Source organism: Colossoma macropomum, unplaced genomic scaffold (assembly GCF_904425465.1).
Source record: "Colossoma macropomum unplaced genomic scaffold, Colossoma_macropomum, whole genome shotgun sequence".
Classification (NCBI taxonomy): Eukaryota; Metazoa; Chordata; class Actinopteri; order Characiformes; family Serrasalmidae; genus Colossoma; species Colossoma macropomum.
Window position 1 is genome coordinate 18,272,019 of NW_023494787.1, and position 14,571 is coordinate 18,286,589.

At 39.5% G+C, this 14,571-nt stretch overlaps 2 protein-coding genes across 2 annotated transcripts; both read left to right on the top strand.

Annotated features, from left to right (window-relative positions):
• Positions 1-1,228: 1,228 nt before the first annotated feature.
• Positions 1,229-9,219, top strand: zbtb8b (zinc finger and BTB domain containing 8B). The gene is made up of 4 exons (XM_036566305.1): positions 1,229-1,346; positions 2,593-3,668; positions 4,616-4,773; positions 6,890-9,219. Exons 2-4 carry the CDS (start codon positions 2,630-2,632, stop codon positions 7,190-7,192), a joined length of 1,500 nt encoding a protein of 499 aa, XP_036422198.1. The 5' UTR covers positions 1,229-1,346; positions 2,593-2,629; the 3' UTR covers positions 7,193-9,219.
• A 980-nt stretch (positions 9,220-10,199) lies between these two features.
• fuca1.2 (alpha-L-fucosidase 1, tandem duplicate 2) lies at positions 10,200-14,525 on the top strand. Its single transcript, XM_036566306.1, has 8 exons — positions 10,200-10,779; positions 10,944-11,081; positions 11,526-11,663; positions 11,901-12,006; positions 12,092-12,292; positions 12,432-12,622; positions 13,706-13,805; positions 13,918-14,525. Exons 1-8 carry the CDS (start codon positions 10,424-10,426, stop codon positions 14,047-14,049), a joined length of 1,362 nt encoding a protein of 453 aa, XP_036422199.1. The 5' UTR covers positions 10,200-10,423; the 3' UTR covers positions 14,050-14,525.
• The last annotated feature ends 46 nt before the right edge of the window (positions 14,526-14,571 follow it).

Consider the following 14,571-nt stretch of genomic DNA (forward strand, 5'->3'; position numbering starts at 1 on the left):
TGCCAGCACTGGGAAACAATAACATAACATCACACCCTGTCTTGTGACATGAAAAGGACAGAACAATACTGGATATTTAAAGAGGAACTACGTTGATTTTTTTAATCTGCATAATTAAATTGTTAAGATGGGTTTGATGTGAAATGGTCATTTTGGATAGTAGGTAAAATAGCTATGCAAACTCTAGTTCCTGTCACCAGCATTGAAAAGAAATCTGTGTTGGTAAGTTTCTCTACAGTGCTCTCACATCAAACCACTCCGAATTACTTTCTTTACATCTCAATCACTGAATTACACAAAAATTTTGAAAACCTGATTTCCCCTTTAAAATTTTTAACAGGTCTGACAGAACTGACCTTATAATTGTTGTTATAATGCAATAAAATATTACTAATGTCCTAAAGTGTCTACATGGGCCCATATCCTACATTTGTTTCCCTGTTGTTGTCTTTTTTTCCTGTTTATTTTATTTTTTCTCCTGGGGTACATTTATAGTGTTTGTGTGTTTTTTTTGTCTCAAAAACAGTCCTTATTAATTTTTACATATCTAATTTCCAATCTCTCTTCATTTCTTAATCAGGCTGTTTTAGTTACTCACTGATATATGTAAATTACCTCTGTTCTGATTGGGTACTCTGTATTACGCCTGATTCAGACAGCAGTCTGGGCTGAAACACTCCTCAAACACAGCGCTAGCTGGCAGAGCTAAACTACTGCGGGGTGAATAGGAAGACTGCGTAAATATGCTGTTTTTTGTGAGCTCACAAAAACAATGAATTAAAAAAATGTTATTTAGTGTTCATTTCATATATGGACTTCGTGGAAGGGGGAGTGAATTATACCCCAGATAACAAAGCAACGTTGAATCACGTGATTCTCCGTTGTCCAGTTCAACGCAGAACTGTTGAATCAACGTTGATTCGTAGTTTATTTTTCGGTCATCGACCAAAAAAGACGAAAATGACGCGATATCAACGTTGATTCAACGTTACTTTGCTATCTGGGATGTTTTTAATCGTTGATAATGTTTACATAATACATCACATTTTTTACTTCAGAAAAAGGAGAACATTCATATTTCCATGACATGGGCCTTAAAAAAATACATCCATAATTTTATGTAGGTAGTTTCCATCCTTCCATCCGTCCATCCGTCCCTCCACCTCTCCACCCTTCCCTCGCCAAACGGTGCTCTCGATTGGTCTGTCAGATGTGTCGTCATTTCTCTTGTGACACTACATGGTCTCCGGAAGCGGATAACCACAGCTTAGCAACATCACTGAACGAAGTTTTGGGGGAGAATAAACAGTTCGGTCGTTGGAATTACAGGCTCCCTCATTAGTAAGGTAATATGTTTAGGCTACCCCTGTTATTCCGTTCGTTCATGTGAATTATGAACTTTCTTTTGTAGACTTAGCAGGAGAACAGCAGTCTTGTAAGCTGCGTGCTAAGCGCTGTTCCTTGAAATACTAACGGCGAAGCGCTACAGAACTCGGCTAACGGTGTTAGCGGTGTTCTAACGGTTCACCTCAGTAACGCTTTAAATGGTTTCACTCACGTTTCTCTGTTAAGCTAACTACAGTTACTACCACTAATGAAGTAATACCTGTTAAGATTCTACTAATGTGACTTTACCCTAAGCTTTAGAAAACACCCTGACAGTAAGGTGGCCCATAGTCCACATAGAGACTAACAATAACAACAGAAACAATAACCATGTTTGTTTGTAACGGCACTTTTCATACGTAAAAATTCAGCGCATGTCCAAACATTTCCAGCATTCATGAGCCAAGATTCCAAGACTAATTCAGTGAGCACGCATCTAGATGGATAATCGACTTAATGTTAAATGTAATTTAAAATAATGCAAGCCATTAACATCACATCAACCTTTTATACTTTTGCTGTATATGAAGGGATCTTGCATTTGCAATGTGTAGCAATATATTCGCAATATATTTTGGCCATATTATTACTAATATCCTAATAGCTCACTGCAGTTCCTTTTTTAAATGGTTTCACAAACGTTTCCCTGTCGTGTAATGCACCATTCACTTGTAAGACCCTCAGAGTTTTAAGCCTGGAGGCCATAAACAACAACAACAACAAAAAAAAACTAATGAAGTTACTGTTAACTTTGAGATTCTGATGTGACTTGTAGCCAAGGCTTTAGAAAACAACCTGATCGTACGTTGGCCTACAGTCCACATACAGAGTATTATAAGAGCAATAATAATAAAATACCTGTCTTCGAAAAAATGCAGTGCAAGATAGAACATGCATAAATTAAAAAATACAAGACTCAGAAATTCACTGAGCAAATTAGCTGGATAAACTGCATTTTGTTCAGAATAATGCAAGGTTGTCTTAAACCTTCATATCCACCATTAATGCTTTTCGCAGCGTTGTATAGTGAGAGATTTCACAGTTGCAATGTGTAGCAACATATTCACAGTGTGAATGTTCACAGATATTGTGCCGTCTTAATTGCTGCAAGTAACACGTTATTAATGTCTGCCTACTTGGTTATTCAGTATTCATTAACCCTTTATGATCAATCCTTATTAATCTGTCTCCTAAATTTTGGCACAGAAACTCAACAGATCCTGGCTGCATGTAAAGGGAGAAGATGGAGGTGCCCTCCTATCAGTCCAAGCTTTTGTGTGAGCTAAATGAACAGCGTAAGAGAGACTTCTTCTGTGACTGCAGCGTCATTGTGGAGGGTCGTGTCTTCAAAGCTCACCGCAACATACTGTTTGCCAGCAGCGGCTATTTCCGGGCTCTGCTGGTGCATTACTTGCAGGACAGTGGTCATAGGCAAAGCACAGCTTCATTGGACATTGTCACGGCAGAGGCGTTCTCTCTTATTCTGGACTTTCTGTACTCTGGTCGGATAGATCTGCGGAGCGATAATGTTATTGAAATCATGTCAGCTGCCAGCTACTTGCAAATGACTGATGTGGTGAACTTTTGTAAAGGTTACATCAAATCATCACTGGAGATTTGTAACAGGGAGAAAGAGAGCCAGAGGGAGAGGGGTAGGGAGAGAGAGGGACCGGCTGATAGTGGCACTCCAGCTTCAGTCTCCAGTGCTAATGCGGCCTCCACGTCTCAGACAGATAGAGGAACCCCTCAGGGTATGGAGACACCCAGCTCAGTGGAGGCTCCTTCAGATATTCTTTCCACACCAGCTGCTACCAGCAGCAAAGACTCTGAAAGCGAGAGCTCACAAACAGGATTCCCCAGCCAGCCCCCCATAAATGCCCCTATTAAGAACTCAGGGCAGGACTTGATCAATTCTTCTTCTTCAGGGCTGTTTGTGGGGTTGGTACACCCCAAGATTAAATTTGACCCTGATGAGGAAGGTGAATGTTCGCTTGAATCTAAAGAAATGGCCCTCTATGTAGACCCCAGTCATGGTGAGGACAGGACCCTTAGTTCAAGCCCTGCACCCAGCACAGAGCCAACGTCCTTGCCCAACTATCAGATGAAGCAGTTTGTAGATGTATTGCTTCGTGGAGGACCCAACCCAAACCGTGAGGAGCTTGTGCCTCATTTTCCCCATAGTTTGGGGAGCAGTAGTATGATGGGCCGTGTGGAAGAGGGTCTTGGGCACGGAGGCCCTTGCAGTATGGAGCTGCAAAGTGACTGGTATATGGAAGATGCAGGTACATACTTTTTCAGAATTTTGTATCAACAGTGGGATCAGACTGAAAGATAATTAAGGTTGTATTCACAGCAGTTTTATTGCTCAATTCTAGTTTTCCATTTATGTTTGTAAGTTGCCTCTATCTATCATTAGTGTGACAGACCTCTGCCCAGAAAAGACAGACAATATGTCCATGCACCGCAGGGGGAAAAAAAAACACAAATTTTAATCTGCTCTAATTATGGTCGGCTAGGACCATTCTAGGACCATGTATGTAAGGCTACATTTATGTTACCTGGTTGAAGTGGCACAAATCAGATTTTTTGCCTTAATGTGACATAGATCAGATGTTTTAGAGCTGTGTGAACACACAAATCTGATCTTTTCAAATCAAATATGAGCCTCTTTTATATGTGGTCTGAGATTGGATATATATCCGATTCGTGACCTTAATGAAAACAGTCAGGTCAGGTGTTTTGTTTTTGTTTTTTTTTTTTGTTTATTTGTTTTTGGTTTGGTTTTTAACAGCACCCTCATTCAGTGTTGGCAGCAGCACCTAGCTTAAAGCAACACATCAAACCCTTTTTCATGATGGTGCTTACGTGACATTATTGATTAGGATTTGCACATGTGGGCTGTTTTAGACAGGGTTCATTCATATTAATGACAGTTTTGAGTCCCTTGCCAACATGAATGTGAACCATCAAGTTAGAAAGATCACATGTGAGCAAAAACTCAGAATTGGGCGATAAGGCTTGAAATGTGAATATAGCCAAATGGCTCATCATTTTAAAAGATTTTTGTATTCATACAGCTCTGGAAAAATCAGATCTGTCACATTTAGGCAAAAAAAAATCAGATGTGTGCCCCCTGTAATGTGTGCCTAGTCTTTGTTTGAATGATTGCTGTTTTTAGAGACTTGTTTAAAGGGTTGGCTTAATTTAAAATGTCACTCTACTTACTCAGGAAGACTACATAAATGTCCATTCTGCCCATACACCACCAAACAGAAGGGTATTCTGAAAAGGCACATCCGCTGCCACACAGGGGAAAGACCTTATCCATGTGAGATCTGTGGAAAACGTTTCACACGACAGGAGCATCTACGGACACATGCTGTTACTGTAAGCTACTCAAAATGTTAAGCTTTTTTTCAGAATTCACACCAGACACATCAAACACATTGTGAGTGAAGCACAGTGACCATTCGTCCAATCCACGCTGTTTCAAACTCAGTCCTCTGCCATTTTATATTCTTTTCCGTTTCTAAAGGAACATTTTTACGGCAGGTTTAATGTGTGGGGACAAACAGCAGATCTGACAAAATTAAGATTACAACAAAAAAGGTTGGGTAAAAGTATTACTTATTCTCCTGAAAGTACAGATACTAATAGTACTATGCAGTAGTTGCTCTGCAACTATTACGGACTATGATAAAAACACACCATAAGGCATATTGAGCAACATTTGCATGTGTTTAAAACACGACATAGGGCAGATAACACCATTGCCCTTTAGGGACGCCAGTGCGATCATTATGCATGCATATGGCTATATGACCCCAGTTCTGCTTTGAGGCACAGAACGTTGTTTTTCAATGCCAAAATGTGAACAGAACAAGACTGTAACATTGTAGTAAGTTATGAATTTATGCACAATTTTGGGTGTAACAATACAACATTTAGTATTTTGATTCAGGTCAGACCTTTCTATTTGAAATGCATGGGACATTGAACAGTACATTCACCAGACTAGATTAAATAAATTACTAATTTTTAATACTGCCTAAATTGCTTGAGGGGTAATAAAAACTAATGAGCCTAGTTTAGGGTAGAACATCCCTTCCTCTTCGTCACCAGATATGTTTGGGGGAAAGTACATGCCCAGTAAGTCTAATAGCTTATGGCTAGTGCATCAGCACATGACTTTCTCACTAGATTGTGGCTAGCATGTAAGCTTGGCACTAGGGGGTAATGCTCAGGACTAGATCATTAGCTTGAGGCTGTTATTAGCACATTAGGATACATTAGTGGCATGTCTGCTCATCTGTGTGCATATCGTCTTTGTCAGTGAAATTTAAAGAAAACAGTTAAACAGTTCAGTGGCTGTGGTGGTTAAGCTAAGATGATGTTTCCTGTATTTTGTGGTTTTCTCTCTGCAACTGGGCCTTTGTTCAGTATGTGTGCATATGCCCATGCAACTTCACTGCCATTCCAAAGTCTCATTGTCCTTTTATAATGTTGAATGTTGTAATAAACATTTAGCATTGTAAAAGAAGTTGGAAACCTAAGGCACACTTTCAGGCACTCCTTATGTGTTTGAAAAGTGTTTCAAGAGACATTACTGTATCTTATTAATCTGAATTATGAAGGTTGTGAGTAGTTACAACCCTATTCACAACACAATACACAACAATATACAAAATTTACTTACGTGAAGGGCTGCACAGTTGGAATCGGCCAAGATTGGAATCCGCAGATTTTTTTTCTCCAAACATATGACTAGCAGGCAATTTTTTAATTTGATCTACACTGATCTGTGTTGCAAATTTATGATGTACATATTATGAGACACTGCACTCATGTTGTATTTTAATTCTGCTGCTACACCGGTACCAAAATGTCAGAGAATAATTTTGCACGATTAATTGCACTAAAAAGCCAGTTGCCTCTTACTTTCAGTGCAGCACTTTGTTTGATTCTTGTTTAAATAATAAGTAATAACAAGAATAACTTCCTATGTAGTCAATTTTCATTTATGAATTTAAAATTCTAGTTTGGCAAATAATGTTTTTTATATTATGATTTTGGCTAATAGAAAGTAGTTGCAGGGTACTAGCGTTTTTCACGTGTTTAGCCCACATAGTATGAGCTTCAGGTTGAAAAAGAGGCTAATAAAAAAAAAAAAAGTTAAAAAAAATTAGCCATTTTGGTTATAAGGAAACTGGCTATAAAAATGTATGATCTGTCCTCACTCGTGTACTCCTGGATGTGTAAAAAGAAACGCAGCAGCGCTGAAGGGGTGTTTGATGAACATAAGACAGTCAGTGTCTCTATGGGTTGAAATCTTAACTAAAGTGGAGCCTGAACCTGTTTCGTCAGTCGGGTGACTCAGACACTTTCTGTGTTAATTGGCTCTTACCCTCTACCTTTAGTGGTGCTTCTTTGTTTTTTTGGACCTTGTGTGATTGCAGACACCTTATCTTCATGTTACTGTATACACCTGCCTTTGCTTCGACAGGTCCATCGCTCCAGCTGGCCCATTGTGTGTAAGGGCTGCAGACGTGTCTTCTCCGGGGTCGTTTCACAGGGACTGAAGCGGTTCGGCCTTTGTGATGGCTGTACTTGTGTCACTACAACTAACGAGGACTCCCCATCCATGAACCTCAGCAGCCAATCAGTGAGTGTGGAGCAGGGCTCAGGAGATTCTGATTGGCCGATCTTCATGGAAGATGGAGATGAGGAGCCCAGTGCTGGCGCTGGTGAGCTGGATGATAAGAAGGACATTCAGAGACAGCTTGCAGAGGGTGGGAGTCTTCTGTAGTCACTTGGTCCTGATCTCATTTCAACCTGGCAGTATCGTTATATCACCCTCAGTCACGCTTCATTATAAACGTACTTAACACACAACAATCAAGGCCTGGGAAAAAAAGATGTTATGTACCAAATGTTGGTAAAGTTTTAGAAAAAGATGGAGAGCAAACCTATCAGTGATGCTCATTGTGGTAAGAAAGGAAGGTGTGTTGTGAGCCTGGGGCTGGGCGATAAAACGATAATGATAATTATCTCGATATAACTTTCCTTGATAGAACAATAAGAAATGTTTGATAAATTTTCGATATAATACACCATTCTCACACTTCCACGTTCTAGCGAAAACCCTGGTGGCTATTTCTACTGCAAGGAAAGCGACACTACTCTGCTGTCGCCAGGAGAGGGTGCACTTCCAAATTTTTCAACATGATTAGAGAGGGAGGGGGCGACGAGTAAAATGAGTCGCCAGATATACTTTAGCAACGCCTGAAACGTGGGGTTAGACATTCCCTGTTTGAGTGGAGTGATCGGTGATCTGTTCTCCTGTGACCGAGTGCGAGTGATGAGATAAGTGTCGTAACTGTACTGTCCTACAGTGAACTCCCCTTTCCTAACGTCCTAATAAGCTTTAGCAGCGTTAAATCACAACTGCTCCACACAGCTACAGCACTGTTACAGCACTCAAAAGGTCATATGAATATTAGTGCATTCCCAGGAGCAAAAATCAGCCTTCAAACTTGAAAGAAATAATGATTTGACATTTATCGTGATATGTATATCGAATGATATGAATTTTGTTTATCGTGATAACATTTTTGGCCATATCGCCCAGCTCTATGTGAGCCTTATGCACATCACTGAGAGGAACTGCAGTCAGTTTATAGGGAATGAGTCCATAACCTGATTAACCCGATTTCCACAGCCTAGGTGGAATTGACTGGATGCTTTGTCTTACTTTAAACGTATAATGAAAGGTATTTACATCTTTGCCTTAAAGGTACAATACTAAGAATTTTCCTTGATTTTTTTTTTTTCTTTAAAACGTTAATAATCTTCATAAATATGATGCAGATGTTTAATCATGGTCAAGTTGGTAAGAATCACTGAGACATATCAAATGTGAAACTTTTACCTTGGATTATTCACAATAGCAGTAATGGCACAAAGTATTACAGTGGTATGACTATTTATTTTTACTTTCTGTGTGTGGGTGCATCAAGAACACTAGTTATTTATCCTCTGGCCAGCGACGACCATCCAGTCTAGACAAATACTGCATTATGCATATAACTGTCCACGTTCGAGAGATGAAAAAAATGAGAAGGCAATCATATTCTTAGGTTTTTACTTGAGAAAAGTAATTGTATATTGAGAATGTTAATTTCTATTATGATTCTACAGTGTGTAACGGGATACTTTCATATCTGAGTTTTGGTATTTTAAAATGTGAGTATTTACAGCAACATGACTTGAGCCCACAATGTTAATCATGGATTAGTACAGTTACTGTGTGCAATTGAAGTATGACCAAAGTGCAACTTTTATAGCTTTAGTTTTATTTACTTTTACTATGTATGAAAGTTCATATGTAACGATAATTTACAGTATGCTTACCCTAAAAGTGGCTGTGTGGGACTGACCATGAAGTTCTGATATTATGAAATAACATGCAGAAATAAATGGTGATCTGTATTTTTGTGTCTTGCTGATCTTCAGTCCAAACTGCTGAGTAATCAGGTCACAAGATCACCAAAGGCTCCACACTTGCTTGCATTTCAATTGTTAGAACTGTGGCATCTGTTTTCCACCAGGAAGTCACAGCAATCCTTAACTCAGGCCATACTTACTGAACCGGGGTCACCTTTGTGTCCCCCAGGAACGTTACATGGCTAGGAAATATGTTTCCAGGGCTCTGTGTTCCCATGACCCTGTGTTTCAGCCCCGTGATGCCCCAGTCCTGTTTCCTCAACATGAAAATAAGAGTAATGTTCATGGTTCTGGTATATTTACAAACGTACATATTCTGATGTTATGTGTCCCACAAATAATATCTGAAAGTGTGTTTATAGGCATGTTGCTTCTCTCTATTAAAACATAATCATGGTTGTACATGTCAGTGAGCAAGAATGAGAATCCGTTAGTGCTGACAATGAAATCTGAGCACATTTTCAATACCTAACCATTTCAAAACTGACATTCGTTTGTTACTTTACTACAGATGAGTGATAAAAAATTGACACACATTTTTGAAATATTGACTTAGTCTTGAAGCAGTAACTTTATCAAGATTTTGAAATTCTTACATACTATGTGGAAAATGAGTTATTTTTAGAAACTCTGTACTTTCTAGAAATAACTCATATGGTCAAGTTGGTAAGAATGATGAGACATAGTGTGGCGTCAAAAGTAATTGTCTTAAAACAATAGCTGTCAAAATTATGACCATAGTGATCATTTTGACAGTAAGTTATTGTTTTAGGAAAATCACGTTTTGACAGTGTGAGGCACAATTTCAAGACACGTAAGTTGTTATTTAGAGATACTAAATCATTATTTTGATAGTCAATTTTAGGATACGTTCAACGTTTAATAAGTCAATATTTCGAGGACATAAGTCATTTTTTTTTAAATGAAAGAAGTCATTACTCTGAGATACTGCCAAACAAAGAATAATCACAGAGGGAAAAATCAGGGGTGAATGGGCTTCCAGTTCAGTGCTTGACGAGGCTTTAAAGAGTCACGAGCAGAGAAGCAGCAGCTGAGTGTGAACAGCATGACAAGCAACTTCTGCCGCTGTGACAAAGTTGCACACTTTATATTTTTGTCTAATATGTTAAATTCAACAAATAGTGCATTAAACTGTGCAGAAGTGTGTTCCGTATAGAGGATGTATTTACTTTCACTCAGAAAAAGAAACAAAGCATGTCTTTTTGTTCAGGGGCGCACAAACATTTGCATAAGACTGTAGCTGGTCATTTACGCAGCATAGCTCTCACCTTGACTTCCTGAATGCGCAAACGAGCCGGTCGAGTAACGAACAAAACGTTCGTAGAATGAATCATATGACCGTCGGAGAGCGGCTGTCACATGATCCGCAAACAACCAGTTCTACACGTCCTGGTAGATTTCGCCGACAGTTCTGTGTTGTTTTTCTCTTTGAGGACAAATAAGAGAAATTTCTGTTTCCGGGTGAGAACCAAAGTGAACGGACGTCGTGTAGCTTCTGCTACATTGTTTTAAAATGGGCTCGGAAAGTCTCCGCTGGCTGCTGCTGTGTCTCTGCGCTGTGCTCTGTGTGTCGGGCAGAAAAGCCCGGTACACTCCGGACTGGGCGAGCCTGGACGCCAGACCTCTTCCAGCCTGGTACGACGAGGCTAAATTCGGCATTTTCATCCACTGGGGGGTCTTTTCTGTGCCCTCCTACGGCAGCGAGTGGTTCTGGTGGGACTGGCAGGGCGAAAAGGATCTGGATTACGTCTCGTTCATGAGAAAACACTACCCACTTGGATTCTCCTACGCAGAGTTTGCACCTGGCCTCAAGGCTGAGTTCTTCGATGCAGATGAATGGGCTGAGATCTTCGAAGCTTCTGGGGCGAAGTGAGTGAGTGAATGAGTGAGTGACTGAGTGAATGGATGGATGATGTGAGGTGATAAGATGTGCAGCTTCTATAAGGGCTGACCATTTTGTGGAATGTCTAGCAAGTGTTTAATATTTCCATCCTGTAAGCTGTTTTCACTGTTTTTGCTTGTGTGCTGAGCAGGTATGTTGTGTTCACTTCAAAACACCACGAAGGTTTCACCAACTGGGCATCTCCAACTTCATGGAACTGGAACTCTGTTGATAACGGGCCTCATCGAGACATTGTAGGAGAGCTGGCCACTGCTGTTCGGAAGAGAAAGTGTGTGCACTTATGTCTCTGTTGGTGTCTGTTAATATGTGTGACTCTTAATAGGGGTGGGTGACATAACATGTCTAAAAATGTCCTTGATACACAATAAGTGTCACAATGTTTAGCCTTTTGAAGATTTGATAAGTTGGAAGTGACAAAATAGAATAGCTGCCTCTAAAAAATACTTTTGAAAACTGGATACAATGATACATTCAAATTTTCATATGTTGCACAAAATCCAGTTAAACAGGACTAATTGTGCTTTTGTTGGAATGAACTATGCAGTTTGTCAGTGTTCTTTAAGCGCTGGCGATATCCACAATATGCTCAGAAATGCATATTATAGCAGTTTATCATGATAACAATACATATCATATTGCTCACCCCTACTGCTTGCTCGTGACTGTAATTATATATAGAGTATGTTAACGTGTTTATGAACATTTCCTCTAGGTCTCTGCACTTTGGACTGTACCACTCCCTGTACGAATGGTTTCATCCCCTCTACTTAAGTGACAAGGAATCTAACTTCACAAAACAAGACTTCATTTATAGCAAAGTCATGCCAGAGCTGCATGACCTGGTCACAAGGTAACATGCTGCATGTCAAATGATGTCTTATGAAAAGTGCTGAAATCTGATTTTTGCATGTTTTTTTTTTTTTTTATCCACACACCTAGACCTAATAACTCATTGTCCTACACTGACAGATTATGCAGACTGTACAGCTTCTATTTCAGTTTTGTTTTGGGCATGTCTGGCCATGCAGGGAAGGTTAAAGTTTTGAATTGGGACGTTTGTTAGCTGATAATGTGTCTGTCTTTTTAGTTACAAACCAGAATTGATATGGTCAGATGGTGACTGGGAAGCCCCTGACACTTACTGGAACTCCACTGAATTCCTGGCTTGGCTCTACAATGACAGTCCAGTCAAGGTGGGAAATTCAGTCTTTAAATCACATCTGTCTTATATTTATATGTCTTGGAATTTTAAGTTGTATCTTTGTGTCACCCCTGCAGGACGTTATCGTGGTCAATGATAGATGGGGACAGGGTTGCTACTGCAAACATGGCGGTTACTTTAACTGTGCTGACAAGTACACTCCATCTGAGCTGCCTGAACACAAATGGGAGAAATGCAATTCAGTGGACACACGCTCCTGGGGTTACCGTAGAAACATGAAACTCAGCGAGTTGATGGATTTGCCCACCATTATAAAGGTGAAATACGTTGCCCTTGTAATATAACCAATGTAAACAGATGGCTAATCACATGTGCTGTGAAATTGATTATGAACGTTGAGTTCTAATCCTTCATATGTTTTTGCGCTGACTTCTGACACTTTTTCCCCCACTGCAGGACTTTGTCTACACTGTGGCTCTGGGAGGAAATTATCTGCTGAACGTTGGGCCTGCATCAGATGGCCAAATTCCAGTTGTATTTGAGGAGCGTCTCAGGGGGATTGGAGAGTGGTTGAAGGTTAATGGGGAGGCTATCTTCAGCACCAAGCCATGGAGGGTACAGACTGAGAATGGCACTGTGCCAGTCTGGTGAGTTTTGAACTAAAGTGAAGCACTTCTGTTTATTCTAAAAGTGAGTTCTGTTACTGTGTTTTAGGGGCTCAGATCTTTGAAAACTGAACGCACTTTCTTGAAATAAGAGCATGTGAACAAAGTTTCAAAATGTGCCATACACTGGCCAGTCCACACAGTCCATATATGGTAACTAATGTCGCAAAGACCAACTCATTTACAGATCCCCACCCATTCAGCCCACAGCAGTTTCGCCCTGCCCATTCATGCTGAAGTTATAAGGAGTGTTTTAGCCTGGACTGGTTTTTATAGGAGGTTCAGTACAGGACAATCAGAATGGAGATAATTTACATATATAAGTCTTAAAAACACAATGACAAAAATTCTAAAGGATAAAGAGAGCTTTGAAAATGGTCATGTAAAAATAAGTTATGTTTTTAGTACATAAACCAGAGCTGTAGAATATGACAGTATTATTGCACGTGAAAGGAGAAATTCAACCTGTGCAAGTACGAAAAAGATCAGTTACACAAAGGAACTCTATGCGTAGTGCACATATACACATTTTTGTGTTACGTTATACTGCTCATGGTCATTGTGGTCAATTATGTATTTTATGAACTGTCACTCCTACGTGCAATGTGCAATATCAAATATTTCTATACTGCCTAAGCCATCTTCTCATACTGTTTATGGTGCTGCTTATCTAGCACCAGCGATAAATTCAAAAATTCAAATCATTCAAAATAAAAAAATTCAAATCACCGTCATGTGATGGAGAAGAGATGTCAGTACTGTCCCGGAAGAGATCTCGGTAATGTCCCAGCAACTGTATTCTTCTAAATTGGGGAAAAGTCATAAAGATTGAAAATTACAACAGAAATAAAAACCACTTTTGGACTGGTGAAATCCAAATGGTCCAAATCCAAAAGACAACTTTTAAGAAGAGTTTCAGTTCTGACCAGTTGTGGTCCGCTGTGCTTGTAACTTATCAGTGTGTCTTCAGAAACAGAAGAGAAACTTCTGTTTTCTTTTAGTACTTTGAAAGAAAGCAGTGTCTCTTGGAATGCATTACTGTTTTACTTGTCTTCCCAATTGCAGGTACACTTCCACAAGCTCTGCAGTGTATGCCACCTTTCTCACAAATCCAAAGCAGTTCTCTTTCCAGCTCTTTGTCCCCAAAACCTCAGAAAGCACTGTGGTATGTATTTCTGTAGCTTTTTGCACTGTGAGACTGATCCATTCAGTTACATATGGTCATTAATAGGATGAAAAATGGTGTCACTAACTCCTATATTACCTTCTTTGTTTAGGTGACTTTGTTGGGGAACCCTGATCCTCTAAAGTGGGCTCCTCTGCATTCATCTGGCCTTGTCATGCTTTTGCCGGACCTGCCCTCCACCCCTGCCGAGGCCTGGGTCATCAAACTGGAAGGAGTGGCATAGCATTTACAAATTTGTGGCATTTAACATACTACTGGAGGTGTTAAAGTAACCTTAGACAATCAGGGGTTTTATATATAAAATATAATGATGTGCCTAATATCTTTCTTCGAATGTCTCTCTGGTTTGTTTGGCTGGAATAAGGGATTTTGAATGCACTTTTATTATTTTTAATTTTTTTCTTTTTTTAAAAAAGACAAACCACTGAAAATAAATTATTTTTGTACGTTTTACATTTTGGATTGGAGAGACTGTCCATGTCTCCTTTTTTGTATGATGTGGATATGATATTCACCACATGAAATAGTTTCCAAGAGTGTTAGATTGTCAATCTTTATTTCTGCAATATTTGTTCATAAATCAACCATGTAAACAGCCAATCATGTCTCAGAGATTGCTGACAGATATCACAATATTACATAAATGTTGGGGAAAAAAGGAAATTTAAAAATTTTACAGCAATAAAAGCTAAGACATTTCATCAGACTATGCATGCTTTATTACAACTCTATTAAGTGGGCGAGC